This window comes from Micromys minutus (genome assembly GCF_963924665.1).
Source record: "Micromys minutus genome assembly, chromosome: 19".
Classification (NCBI taxonomy): domain Eukaryota; kingdom Metazoa; phylum Chordata; class Mammalia; order Rodentia; family Muridae; genus Micromys; species Micromys minutus.
This window is the reverse complement of record NC_137954.1, coordinates 31,736,884-31,752,330: the sequence shown is the minus strand read 5'-3', so window position 1 is coordinate 31,752,330 and position 15,447 is coordinate 31,736,884. Positions and strand designations below refer to the sequence as shown.

At 42.0% G+C, this 15,447-nt stretch overlaps 1 protein-coding gene across 1 annotated transcript in view; it reads right to left on the bottom strand.

The window, feature by feature from the left end:
• RHBDD1 (rhomboid domain containing 1) overlaps positions 1 to 15,447 on the bottom strand; it is a 113,729-nt gene that overhangs the window by 37,640 nt on the left and 60,642 nt on the right. Inside the window, exon 6 of the mRNA XM_080932761.1 lies at positions 12,967 to 13,110. Coding sequence (XP_080788887.1) covers positions 12,967 to 13,110 — 144 coding nt within the window. The remainder of the gene's footprint in view (positions 1 to 12,966; positions 13,111 to 15,447) is intronic.

Genomic DNA, 15,447 nt, shown 5'->3' with positions numbered 1-15,447 from the left:
GGTTTTTCTCATCAATGGCCCAGCACAGTCAATCAGACAGCAGGTACAGCAGGCAGGAGAGAGCACACACAGCTAGGACTGTGAGCGTAAGAGAGGCTGGGAAAGATGAGGGAAATGTTCTTGTGTGAACACTTGGTATTATATAATTATCACATGAGGATTTTGGGAGGCTGCTCCCCAGAACACCATCTGAAGGGATACTTTGTGTGAGGTTCTCGTGAGCACACAGACCCCTTTTCATTATGAACAACTTCTAAGGGGAAAACAACTGAGGTCAAGTTGAGCCCTATTTAAATCAATAATTTACATAGCCTTATCTCAAATGTTACACACACACACACACACACACACACACACACACACACATGCAGTGTTTCGCCCCAAGCAAGCACTCTGGGATACGGTCTTTGTGTATAGGGCACCCATTTGAGAACTGGCTGATAAACTACACAGTAAGACCAGAAATGGGGGGGGGGGGGGAAAGGAAAGAAAGGAAAGAGAGGAAAAAAGAAAGGGAAACAGTATTTTCAAATTGCAACTATTTTTAATAAAAGTAAATAAATGATACCCTAACATCTCCCTTCTGACTTGACATTATCCTAGGTAGTATTTAAGATGCATCTTTCTCTGATATGAAGGTAAATGCTTCCCAATGCAAATTCTTTATTTCATGTTTTTGAATTCTTATCAGGAATTTTTGCTTAAAATACAACATATCTTTCAAACTGTCAGAACTATAGGACTGAGCAGGATGTACAGGGAGGGGCAGGAGTCTTAGCATGTTTCTGCTGCTGTAACAGAACTCCTGAGACTGGGAAACTTACAAAGGACGGTATGTTTGGCTCATAGTTTTTGGCCTGTTATGTGCAAGCACATAACAGAAAAAGCCTTAAGACTGCATCAGAGCAGAAGGTGGAAGGGCAGGCAGGCACAGGAAGAGGGCTCAAACAGGAAGGGTATGCTGAGCAGTACTCCATCTTCTTGTAACTAATTCAGTTACACAGGAGCAAGAATTCCGTCTCACTACAAAAGCACTAATGGAAATTCTCTAAAAAGCTAATCGTCTCCCACAGGCCACACCTCCTCTGATGATGTCACACTGGGAATCAAGTATCAACTAGATCAGCCCCGATGACCGACATCTAACCCACAGCAATAACTAAAGATAAGAGTCAAAGACACGTGACCATTCTGTAAGTAATGCATGCGTTTTTAACTTAGTGAAGAGTTGTCCACAGTGGCGACCACAGTGCTGAGTCTTTGGCTGTGATAACAGACCATGTGACTGGAGACAGGAAAAGCTCTGGTTCAGTTCTGCAGACCGACTGTGCTGAGGGAGACAGACATACACGCTCTGTTTCAAGTCACAGCTCAGCAGCAGCCTGAATGGTTCCTCTTTGCCTGACTAGCACGTGAGTACGTGAGCCTTCCTAACATGGTAGCCTTTATCTATACTAACTGGCCTGGAAGGAGCTTCACCAAAGCATTTACAGGTAGCTTCAAGGACACACCCCCAGTACAAAATAGTTTTTCTGGGTGGTAGAGTTACGGGTCACTCTGTGTGTGTGTGTGTGTGTGTGTGTGTGTGTGTGTGTGTGTATGTGTGTGTGTGTGTACAGCAAACATTCTAACAAATCAACTTCCTAGTCCTAGGTTATATTTTAAACATTTTTTGTTTGTTTGTATTTCTCCACAGTGAATATGTATCACTTTATAACAACAACAAGAACAACAACAACAATAATAATAATAATAATAATAATAATAATAATAATAATAATAATAATAATAATGCCAACTGGAAAGGCCATAACTGATCGGCTTAGGTGTCCATTATCCCTTTTATGCGTTTAGCATAACCTACCTTGGGGCTATTTGGTGAGCTGTCTTCCAGCACAGGAGTGAAGCGGCGCTGACTCACACGGTGAGACAAAGGCTGACGTGCACCGATATCACAGCGTGTGTAAAAGTGTACCGGTGAACTTGTGCCAGAAGAGTGTTTCTGCAGACTTGGGGAAGCTGAATAGTCCCCCCAAGGGTGGGTCTAATCTAGCTAGCACCTTCCAGAGAGGCACCTTACATGGGCCAAGGGAGCCCAGCCCCCTTCCCACCTCTCCCTAGGGCAGGGGCTGTGGCAGGGTGCAGCAAGTCGTCATTACCTGACAGGCTGAGGACACTGAACCTCTCGACCTGTCTCCCTGTTAAAACCAACATGTCAGGGCTGGTAGCTGTTGATGTCAGTTTCCATTCTAGAACATTCCAGTTCTGTTTGAAATGGTACTGCCCGTGTAGTTCTCTATCACTTTGTCTAGAATAAAGTAAATATTTTACTTTCTTTAACTAAAAAATGTCAACACATCATAGCTTTAATTAGTTTAGGGGTGCAATGACATCATGATTGTTCATTATGTTCAGCAATAAATTAAGCAAAGGATCATAGTAATACCATATCTCCACCCCCCAGACTTGAGTATCAGTTATATGCTTAATATAGTCAACAGCACAGCTCTTTATGAACACTCAAAGAAACTGCAACTCAATTAAGAGATAAGCTATCAAAATACTCCCTTGAGACATGCTATATATTATTTTGAAGTACATTTACAATGCTTAGAAAGAAATCAGAAAATTTCTATTAAAAATACAATTTTATTTGTTGGAAGTATCAACTATTGGGTTTATATATTGAAGTCTAGAACCTTTAGTTTAAAAAAAGATAAAATATAAGAAAAGGAATATTACTTATTTTGTATCATGGTAAAAACCAAGATTTTTTCATAATTTCAGCCTGCAGTCCTTCCCTGTGGCACTGCCGGCTATGAGGGTCCGAGTGTGGCTCTGCTGAGGAGGACACTGAGAGATACCCTCCTGTCCCCGACTTGAAGCAATGGTGAGTCTGAAAACATTGGGCAGCCCAATGAATAGTCTAGTGTGAAAGAAGGAAGGTGGGGAACTGATCCTCTGGAGTTCCAGCTATACTTTTATTGTCAACTTGTTCATTAGCATTATGAATGGCGCCTTCCCATATGTGGCAAGTATGGGCTCAGAAAAAAATTATAAATTAATTCATATACAACTTCTTATGCCAATTTCCAAACATGTTTACACTGTTTATAGGGCAATCTAATGGTGGCCCTAAATAGAAGCCTCCAATTTTCCAGAAGGAACCCACACAGAATTCTGATTTCTCTGTTCCTCCTCTTCCATGGTCACGGATTAACAGTTATATGCAATACTTCTGTTTCTTTACATGCACAATTTCACACTGAAACATGGTCTTAAAGAGAAAACTTCAGTCACTGAAATGAATACCCCGGACATAAAGAGTAGGGAGGGGTAATCAGTGATTTAAGGCAACCATTGCTCTGCACTAACATTGCTTTGGGGCAATCTGGCAGATGGTACTTCTTTTTATTCATTATTACATAGAAGAAAGAAAAAAAGAAAAGCTAAGTGGTCACGCAGAATTAGCCTTAGCTATACATCTCTGACCTGGCTGCAGTGCTCCAAAGCCAAGCAAGGCAGCAGCTGGACTTGCATATGTTATAAACCACCAACTGCGTATGACTGTGTTAAGCCATGAAAGGTTCACAAAGTCACACAACGAAGGTGCAGCCATCCTGTGTGTATTGTCAAAAGCAGGTCTTCCTCAGAGAGTTGTGTGTGTTTATTTTTCTTCCAGGAGACTTTCATTTGTACAACGGGAAGCCAAACTTTCAAACACTCACCCCCCTATCCCACAACACTTCCTAGCCATGCCTTCCTCCAGTCTACCAGGAAATAACAAAACTGGGACCGAGCAATGGGGTTGGTCAATACAATCAAAGCACTTGTGCATATATATGAGTATATCACAGTAAAACGGGTATTTTGCAATAAATATAAGTGATTAAAAAAAAAACACTGAAGACAATTTAGTCCACCTTTCTTTGATTTCCCATACAATAAAATAATCAAGACAAACACTACCTTTACTTGCTTTGATGTTGCCGCAGAGAAAGGAGGAATTTACAAGTTAATTACAACAAATCCCCCTTCATTTAAATCACACCTCAGCTGATCTCCTTGAATTATGATTGTTATAATCAGGACTCAAAGATATTAGAGCCAAAGCACTAGATATTAATTGGGAGTCTATTTCTATTCTATGATAGTAACCTGTATGACTCTGGGAATGCATTTTGTCTTGATTTCACATATGGCTAAAGAGCAACCCAGTGCACTGTGTGTGTGTGTGTGTGTGTGTGTGTGTGTGTGTGAGAGAGAGAGAGAGAGAGAGAGAGAGAGAGAGAGAGAGAGAGAGAGAGAGCAATCTAACAGAAGATATGCAATGCTACCCCGTACATCAGCAAGGAGTTCCAGATTTAACCAGGTCCCAGACCCCAGGTGGCAGACAAAAGTTGGAAAGGAGAGAACTCTGTGCCCTGTGCCAGCTGAATTTGGTGGCAGGTTATTAAAGAAAAACGATGGGGAGGGGAGCAGAAATTGGACAAGGCGTGGGGTGGGGAGCAAACAAAAAACGCTGTGGGCTAATGCTCCTAGCTGGCATCTGCCTTTTGACTCAAAGAGATGGCTCTTAACCAAGTTTTTCCTACTATAGCATAGTGTCCGCTGCCTCACAGACTCCTTTGTAAGTGCTGACTGCCAACAGAAGACAAGATTTCAGTTCATAGGGAGTGTGGGAGTCCTTGAAATAACAGAGATCTCTCTATTTCTTCTACAAAGGCTACTTTGGTGCTATTATTCCTGGCATGCACGTTAAGACTTTTAATTATGGCCAGGTATTATTTAGAAATATTAGAAAACTCTGAGGCTAAAAAATTTCTACACTGATCCCATAACTCACCTTTACAGTGTATTTAACTGAAGAACAGTCTCAGACTAATTGGTGTGGGCTCTATATTTTCTCTCCCAGTGAATTTCTCTTAGCTTAATTTCTTTTTCCTTTAAAACATATCACAACTATTAAACTAACACTCCTATGGTAACAAACCATAAACCATAGAGAAGTAAATATGCACACAGCCTTTGGAACTACTGTTTCTAAAGTATCTTCAGGCAGAAAGTAAAAATAAACACAGCGAATAGTAAGAAGCTCCTAGAGTAAATCTCTAGGGAACGGTGAACTCAAACCCCAGAGGAGGAGACCCTAGGTGGAATGGGAAGGCGTACGCGGAAGACCAGGCCTACCCTACTGTGAACACAAAGGCAGGACAATCTAAACAGTAATCTTCCTCGGGTACAGCCGAGAGCTGAGGATTTAAACTACCACACCCTACCCTGCTGCCAGGAAGAGAAGAGTAAAGGTACAGCTGAGGACCGGCTGAGCATTTGATCACAGAAACACCGGCACACACACACACACACACACTTGCTTTCAGGGACTTCTCAGGGCTCTAGCTGGTCTCACTGAAGAGGACCCAGAGGAAGCGTCCCTGTCCCTTAGTGACAAACGAAGAGATGGCCTGAAGGTGTGTAACACTTCACCACCAATGTGAGGAACAAATCAGCAGCCATGTTACCTTTGTGCTCACACTGGCTAGCCAGAGTCTAAGGAGCTCCTAGAGTGGGTGATAATATTTAGGAGACAGAATAGAGAGATGCATCAAATGCACCAGGAAGAAATAACCAGATAAAATAGACTTCTTACAGTTTAATGGGATTGGTGTCTCTACTAGTTAGTTTTATGTCAACTTGATACAAGTTATATTGATTTGGTAAGAAAAGACCTCAACTAATACACCCAGAGCTGGGTAACCCTATAGGAAATTTTTGATTGGTGATTAACATACGAGGAACCAGTTCATTGTGGGCGGTGCCATCCTTGGACTACTGATAAAGAAAACAGGCTAGGCAAGCCGTCAGAAGCAAGCCAGTAAGCAGTACTTTTTTTTCCAATGGTCTCAGCTTGAGTTTCTGTCCCCAGGTGCCTATCTTGAGGCATGGGACCATGTGGTAGGGACTGAGTTCTTGGAAGGGAACCCAGGTGGGCATCCAACATTTTGGAGATGCTAGGATCATGGGACAACCACTAAGGACAGCATCACCTGTGACCTGGAACCGGCTTGATTCTAGGAGAGGAGCTGTCGACCACTACAACGGCAGTGCTGGAGATTAGAGCCCTTTGGAGACCAGAGGATTGTGAGTGGATTCCCAGACTGTGCCCTGGTTCCTCCCTCGGAGGAAGGAATGATATAACCTACTTCGGATTTTACAAGAGTTCACACTTGAGAGAATTAGGAATTTTATAGAGGTTTTGGATATTTTAGTGAAATTATGAAAGATACTTTGGATGTTTTAAGGAGGCTGAACTCATAAATTGTTTGAATTTGTAAAGACCATGGGACTTTTTAAAAGTTAGTTTTGTATATAGCGATATTAATACTAACATGCAATGCTGGGGATAGATGAGAAAAAAAAGGTTCTAGCTAAACAGTGTGTGTGTGTGTATAAAGTTGACTGACACAGGACCAATTGTGCTGGCTGGTTTTATGTCAACTTGATATTAGTTAGAGTTATTTAGAAAGAGAGAACCTTTTGAGAAAATAGTCCCACCAAATTGGCTTATGGGAAAGCGTGTTAGACATTTTCTTGATTGGTGGTTGATGTGGAAGCCTTTTGGGCTGCTGATCCTGTGTGCTGTAAGAAAGCAGGAGAAGCAAGCCATGAGGAGCAAGCCAGTAAGGGGTACTCCTCCATTGTCAAGAGATTTTAATCCAGCAACATGCCTACTGTGGCTGGACTATAGACACACCTTTAGCACACTTCTTTAATCCCAATCAATGAAGGTACAGTTAGTTTGTGGAATGAAGCGCCATGTTTGAAAGTGATGTCTAACTGAGTGGCAGCCAAAGTGAAGAACCAGAGAAAGATTTTGCAGCCTAGAATGTGTCCAAGTCCAGGAGAACAGTGAGGTAAGAGAGGCGGCATAAGAGGAACAGCAGAGAGAGGGAGGAGAGACAGTTTTACTGGGCAGCTTTAGAGATACAGAACAAGCGAAACACAGGGGAAGACAGAGTAAGCCAGAGAATGAGAAGGAGCCAGAAGATTAGAACCAATGGCCAAAGCTGTTATGAGCGATTTAGTCAGAGGCGGTGAGATAAGTCAAACTGAATCAGTCAGCTTGGACAGGAGTTTGAACCAGAACAGCAGAGTTGAACCAGCCAATCAGAGTTCAGAAAGCACTAGAAAGAGTGAGCTTACTCAGCCGTAAGTAACAGTCAGAGGCTGAAAACATTCAAGGCCTGGGTAAGATTGTGTGGCAGGGCTAGATGCTTCTAGGCCTAGCCTAGGTTAGCAGACTGAGGCAGTAAGCCCCGGAGACAACAATTACATCAGGTGAATAAGTAACATTTACACTCTATGACCTCTGCTTCAGCTCCCACCTCCAGGTTCCTGCCCTGACTTCCTGTAAGTTGAAACCAAAAGCTGGTGGACTGTGTAAATTGAAACAAACCCATCTCTCCCTAAATTGCTTCTGTTCATGATGTTCTGTTACCACAGTAACAGAAACCCTAAAAAGTCTGGGGGGGGGGGCGGAGGGAACAAACAAACCTAGGTGTACTTTTCATACGATAAAGAAATAATCAAATATAGCAATGGAGACCTCAAAAATTGGCTTCAGGGCTAGTAAAATGGCCCAGTGTGTAATGTGTGACGACCTGCATTTCATCACAGGGTGAGAGAACAGAGGCCACTCCCACACTCTCTGTGTCTGTGTCTGTGTCTCTGTCTGTGTCTCTGTCTGTATCTCTCTCTCTCTCTCCTCTCTCTCTCTCTCTCTCTCTCTCTCTCTCTCTCTCTCTCTCTCTCTCACACACACACACACACACACACACGTGAATAAAAAGAAAAATTTGTTGTAAAACCCTGATGAGTTTTGGGTAGGATTACATGTTAGATGTTGGGGAATTGCTCATTTTTTTGGATGTGACAATGGGGTTGTGTGTAAGTTAGCAGATGTCCTCTGTTCTTGGGAGACACACACCATGGCACTGGGGAATAGAGTAACAGGATATGCGCAGGTCTCAGCCAAGACAAAGCTCCCATCTGCCTTCCCCCTGGCTCAAATACACTCACCCACAAAGTGCATCCTCCCATAAGGCTGGAACCCTGGGAGCTGCACTCCCATAGACAGCCACCATGGCAATGGTGTACTAACGATTTTAATTAGTTCTGCTCCAAGGGAACTCATTTATTAAATTAATTCTCTCCAAACTTGTTTGACCACAGAATTTCACTTTCAATGAATGTTCTATACAGCATATGAAACTAATTTATAGAAACTGGTCTAAAACGACTTACTGCGCAGTAGTGACAGATAGCAAAACTTCTGCCTTTATAGACTGCTTAGATAAAATCCAATTTTGTTCTCCTCAAAAATACTTTATCATTGATTTATTAAGATAAAAGAGAGATATTCTGAAAGGGCCTTTAAATTATTTTTTACTTTTTTCCTCAATGAGAAAATTCTTAATTTTTTTTCAATTATATAAAACGCAGATCACATGATACACTGGTTTACCTTACTTGGCTAATTTAATAACATCATAATTATTCTGTTGCCACTACACTTTTCAGTAATGTTGTTTTCAACAAGTGTATAATGTTAAATTCTGATTATTGTACAAATTTCGCTTTACTCAAGTTTATGATGTAGATTATGAAATAAACAGAGATTTTCTGTGAATGGAAAGCAGAATGGTCTTTAATATCAGCAAATACAGTTGTGAGTGACTAGGGAAGGGGGAACATCTGACTCCGTGGAGGGATCAGTAGCAAGCTATGAAACCAAAGGGGCAGGGAGAGCGTCAGCTCAGGGTCATGCTGGGAGGCACACTGCAAAAACTTGCTCTCACAGAGTAGGGCAGCACCACCCAAACCTCATGACCTATCCACACAAATGCAGGTAAAGAAACACTTGGCCTCAAAACAATCCCAGAGTCTCCTCACCAGGCCAACCTGAACAGTGTCTGGAGGGAAAAGCAACAACAAGCTTTTAAAAATGAAACTATGCAGATTCCTCTGCAATTTTTCACAAATGAGATGATGAATTGTAAGAAAATATACTTAAGAGAGGGACAGAAGGAAACCGAGTTATTTCACTTCCTGTCCAGCACAGTGCTCCTTTCCAAGTTGCTTTCACAGCTGTTTTTTAGACAACTGGATGAAACCTGGTCAGCTATGGTGGTACCTGCCTTTGATGGAGAAGGATCAGGAGTTGGAGGTCATCCTTGGCTACACAGTGAGCTTAGGGCCAGCCTGGGCTATGTGAGATTCTGACTCAAGAAAGAGTGATGGCTTAGCAGTTAAGAGCACTGGCTGCTCTTACAAAGGACCCTGGTTTGAGTTCAGGTGACTCACAATCATCTACTGTAACTCCAGTCCCAGAGAATCCAAACCCTTCTTCTGACCTCAGTGAATACTGCATGCATGTGGCACACAGACATACATGCAAGCAAATTACCCATACAGATAGCTGTGGTTTGAATATACTTGGCCCCATGAAGTGGCACGCTATTAGAAGGTGTGCCCTGTTGGAGTAGGTGTATCACCTTAGGTGTGAGGTTTAAGACCCTCATCCTTGCTACTAGCCTGGAAACTAGTATTTTGCTAGCAGCCTTCAGATGAACATGTAAACTTTCAGCTCCTCCTGCACCATGCCTGCCTGGATGCTACCATGCTCCCACCTTGATGATAATCGATTAAATCTCTGAACCTTCAAGACAGCTCCAATTAAATGTTGCCTAAGAGTTGCCTTGGTCATGGTGTCTGTTCACAATAGTAAAGCCCTATGACACAGATAAAAATAAATAAAATCTTAAATGTATGGCACCTCTAAAGGTTTATGTATCTGATTTTCTGTCCATTACTAAATACTTACATATTTTTATTTTTTTGTTAAATACAATCTATATTTATATTAGCTTAACAATAGAGATTTACAAACAAAACATTCTCAAAAGCTGGCTCTAACTTCCTTTTCTAATCCACAAAATGCAAAAGTTTTCCTCTGCAGTTACATTCAAGTCTCTAAAACCACTCTGAAAGGGTAGGCACATCTTAGGATGCTTCCAGCAAAAGATCACCTTATGCCAGTGACTCTCAACCAGTGGTCTCTACCCTTTGCAGAAGGGTATTCAAATGACTCTTTCACGGGGTAGCCTAAGACCATAGGAAAACACAGATATTTACATTATAACTAATAACAGTAACAATATTACGATTATGAAGTAGCAACAGAAGTAATTTTATGCTTAGGGGTCACCAGGCCATGAGGAACTGGATTAAAGGGTCACAGCGTTAGGAAGATTGATTACCACTGCTCTACACTCTTGTCTCTGAAAGATACAGAAGGTAATTACTGAAGGAAGAAGCTGCTCTCTTTTTTGAGAAATGCCTGCTATAGTTTGGATCTGATATCAGTTACTGTGTGGAAGGCTTTGTCCCCAGCTGGACGAGTTCTTAACTGAATGAGCTATTGGGAGGTGGTGTCTTGCTATGTGAAACAGATCACTGGGAGCCTGTTTCTGAAGGCTCTGTCTTGCTCTGGGCCTCTCCTTGTCTCTTGTTCTGTGTTTCCAAGCAGCCAAGGGGTGAGATGCGTGACACAAGCTCCTAGCAGGGAGCTCTGCATAGCTGCGGGCTCACAACAGTGCATCTGGCCAACCCTGGACTGAGATGTCTGAATTAAAATTATGTCTGCATCCCTTAGACATTCTGTCTGTGGTGAGAAACGAAAGCAACACCTTCACTACTGACTCCTCTAAAACTGAGGGGTAGGAGAGGGGCATCTGGTAAACCCAGAAAATGACACTTAGGACTGTTTCCTTTTTAGATCCCATGCTCACATTCTCACTTAGACTCCCTGAGTTTTCCTTTGACTTCCAATCATTTTTGAAGGGATGTCATAGGCAAGATATATTAAAAAAAAAAAAAAAAAAAAAAAAAAAAAAAAAAAAGATGGTGACAATCCAATGTCGCTCCCTCAAGAACCCAAGTGTTAACCTAATCACCCATGCATTCTAGGGCTCCTGGGATTTATCTGAAGTCAGTGGAACGGAAAGGAGGCGAGCTGCTGCCTCTGTGCATATGAGCCCTGCCTGGCCTTGCTTGTCTATGATACATCATGACTAGCCATGTATGCACAGGGGCATCCACGAGGATTCGTTGTGACACTGGCTCAGGGGACTTCTTTTGGGTTTCAGGATTAGGCCACTAAGTCATGCTTCTAGAATTTGTAGTGCAGCACACAGTGATTAAAAAAAAAAAAAAAAAAAAAAAAAAACAAGGCTGAATTCTCCTTTGCTATTCCAAGAGACAGTGCCCATTTCTCCTTCCCATTGACTTCCCTGCCCCTGTAATGTGCTTTGGTAACACAATGCAACCATGTGACTGACAGTGTGTCTCTCATTACCAAGTGCCATTGGGTACCTGCTCAGTTCTCAGCTCTTGTTTGCAGAAGGCTGCTGCCAGATTCACAAAATGCAGCTCTCATCACTCCCCACCCCCATCCCCGCCTCCCTCACAGGACAATCCTACTGCCACCTGCACTGGTGTCAGCTCTGTCCTCAGGGCTGTGACCCAACACTTGACAACTGGAGGGAGGATGGGCTTATTCCAACTTACAGCTGAGACTATCCAGCCCCAGGCGGGGAAGCATAGCAGGAAGGTGGGGTGGCTGGGTACACTGTGTTCAGGGGCAGGAGAGAGAAATACATGAGTACTGTGGCTCAACCTGCTTCTTGTTTATTCAGTCTAGGAGCCTAGTCCATGGACAGTTAAACCTTCATAGACGGTACCATGAAGATTTAAAATCTACTCAGGTTGACCACTGAGATCAACCACCACAGTACCATTCCACCGCGACTATTTAACTGCAGGGCTTCTGCCCTGGCTTCTCAGTACTCTTCCCTCTCTCAGTGCTCAGTTCAGAAGCAAGGGCTAGCCTGGACATACCCCTCACTTCTCTGTTCACAACAACACTCAACACAGCTCTCTAGGATGCCTTTGACACCTCTGCAAATTCTACAGTTTCTGAAGCCCCAACATTTCCATGCTTGTGAAGATCTAAGACATCCCCCATTTCTCTCACACCCACTGAGTCACTCCTGGATACTTGAAATGATGGTCACGTGTGCTGCACAGTATATAGCATAAATATACTTTAGAGGATATTGTGAGGCTTTTGAGAACAGAGTCCTGATGTTATAGTTACTGTGGGAGGAGGTGATATCAATAAGTACATACACAACCAGAGGCAGGAACGCTTTCCAGGGCGAGTCCCACCACCCTTATGTTTACTCTGTACATGGACATAGAAGTATACCTATGTGATGTATAATGTCTGTATAAATTCTGCTTCTTAGTGACTTACACTAGGATAACAACTAAAATACCTATAACCAAATTCACACATCAAACCCAGAACAAAGAAAGAAAAACAAGTATACCGATTCTTAGATAATAATTTGTAAAAGAATCTTCCAGAATACGTGTTAAGACTACAAATCCACAGCCCCTAGAGGAGCTGATTCAGTAGGATTTGAACTTGAGTCCACTTGATTCCGAGGGGAATCTGAATGGAGGTTCATAGTCAAGACTTTAGTTAGTATATGGTGATACAATGCCTACTTTACAGTCACAAATTCCAAGGTTAACTTTTCTCGGTGTACTTTAGTTAGTTTGTTGTGTTTTTTAAAGTTTCCTGACTTTAATGTTAAGGCTCAAAGCACAGTGGGCCTATAAAAAGAACAGTTAACAGTGCATCCAGTCTGGCACCTCGGGAGCTTAAGCTGTGGGACAACAGCGTCACTTCCCCTTCTTTGAGATCACAACCTGCAGAGTTTTCACCTATGTACCCTTTTTATAAAGTATTCGAGGCTTAATCTGCTACAAATAGTCCTTCTTCAGACCTCCTTGCCACGAGGCTGTATTTAAAATAACTGAGGAGTACACGGCTCGTACCTCGGTCCCAGAGGCTGGCTCTTAATGCTTGCTCCAGCTGCTCCTCCTCACTCAGGCCTGCTGTGTAGACATCATAATTTCTGTAAGTTGCTTCATAGGTCGCTGGTCTGCCGTGTGCATAGCGATTCTGATATCCAGAGGGGCCTGTGGGCATTGTCAAAAGGTTATAGACCCCAGTAATAGACTTGCCTTTTGCTTCAGAATTCTAGCTTTGTAAATGCAAAGACAGGCACAGAATTCACGTCACTATTTTGAGTGTAATAATAATCTTCTAATCTAGAGAAGGTGGCACATAGAGAAATCTCCCAAAAGAGTGGGCAGTTATGATCCTGTCACTTCACAGCCAAAGTGTCCAACGTGGGCCTGGACATAAATAAGATCTTACATGCTAATAAGGAGAAGAAACAATAACTTGGAAGGGAGCTAGAAGTGTTGGAGAAGAGACTGGAATGGGTTTTGTGGAGTATATTCATCACCTTAGCACTGCTGACCGCTGGAGTATCTCCCATGCAGTCCTGACTTGAGTGGGGAAATTGCTGCAAAGCAGCTGTGAACACTCTACTGTTCTGTGGCTCCATCCAAAAGGAGACAACCAGTGCTTTGTCCATAGACCAGAGTGCCTGTGCTGAGGACTATTTCAACAATAACAAGACTGAGACAGAAGAGCCAATTGCTGGCTGCAACTAGCAGACACTATACTTCCAATTAATGTTGCTTTAAAAAAAAAATTGGTTACTCAACAGAAGAAGAGATAACATTGTCATTAAATAATGTTTTATATACTAGGCAGACAGCAATTAATAAAAGACAGCAGAGAAACACAGAATGCTTTCGCAAAAAGAATTCCATCCCACTTTTTGTCAGTATGAGTCTAGTCCTTGTGTCTTTTCATTCTCAATGGTTACAGACTGAGTTTGAAGAGATTTCTGTTTACAGGTAAGAGTCTGGCATGCGAGGCGTTATCTTCTGCTCCTTGTCCTCCGTCCTGTCATTATCATATCCTATGAGGGGGATTTTCCAGTCTTAATTAACATGCTTGGTTGTCGATGGAAATCCACCTGCTACAGTATCACACATCTCCATGGCATCCTACGCAGAGCATGGGTGAGTGTCCTGTGTTTAGTAAAACTACAGAAAAGCACAGAACTTGGTTGAGTGAAATTTCATTCAGAAATTTAAAACAAGCTATTTTGAAATTTATTTTTGAACTTATTGCTATAAAAACACTTTGATATGTATGACTTTCTAGACAAAAATTTAACTTAGCTTTTAATTAGATACAAAGGCATTTTATTTTATTACAGCATTTTTATATGTACTAACTTTTAGTTGACCCTTGCCTTCATCTGTTCTGAATCTCCTTACCCTCTACATCCAGGACTATAAGGGAAATTTTCATAACTAGCAAAACTCAACTGACCCAAAGCTCTTCAGCACACCTGCGTCCAGAAAACACATGTGCCTGCAGATTCCCACAACACAGTGATGCTTCAATGCTTTAATGCAGCTGACAGCTCTGGTCATGTGAACATTATAAAACCCTAACTTGATACTTGAAAGACAAAGTGTGGGGACAAAGAAGCGAGAAAACCTTGGTGTTTTAAGTAGAAAGGACTGGTGTGCTAACAGTTCTATACATCAATCATAAATCACCGAAAAGACCAAAAATGCCATATCTGATATGATAATGGGTCCCTGAGAAACAACACATTTCAACAACTGTTCTCCTAATGGCCCAATCAGATGGATTAAAGTCTTATAATGATCAAGGACAGAGGAATCTAACAACCACTGCTTAGGATAAATAAGTTTAAATTATATATTTTGATAGATACTTTTAAAGTTATATATTATGGTTCTGTGATAAAAAAACAAAACGAAACCCCAAAAGCTTTTCTGGTTATCATTACTTTGTTAACGGTTCCATCTGGACTTTATACACATTCCAGGATTTCAGACCAGAGAGATCAAGGAAAATGACACAGATTAGAAAAATTGGGAACAGCTTTAAAAACATTCGTTAGTTTCTTTGACCTCTAAGGAGTTTCCCAGATGAAGTTGGCCACACTAAGAATAAATCACTCCTTGCAAGAGATGCATTTACTTGCATCAAAGTTGCTTAGATGACCATTAGCCTGGCCACCTGGGCTCTCTGTAGTGCTGTCTTTGAGGAAATCCAATCACTCCACAGGAAGGAATATAAATATGTTAATCTCACAGGACATCAAAAAGAAAGGTTAAAAAAAAGCTTGGGTTTCTGCCTTGATTTCTCCAGGTTATGCCAATGTCTCTGACAGAGGTAGGAAGAAAGGGGCAATGGAGGGGTTTCCTTCTCTGTCTTCAAAAATGTAAGTAAATGTGGCAGGGGTGGGGGAGAAATCGAAAGAGTGCGAGAGAGAAAGAAAGAAAAGAGTTATCTCCTAAAGTTCAGTTATTAAAGTACATGCAGGCCTCATATCCCCACACAACAAAAAGCAGGGC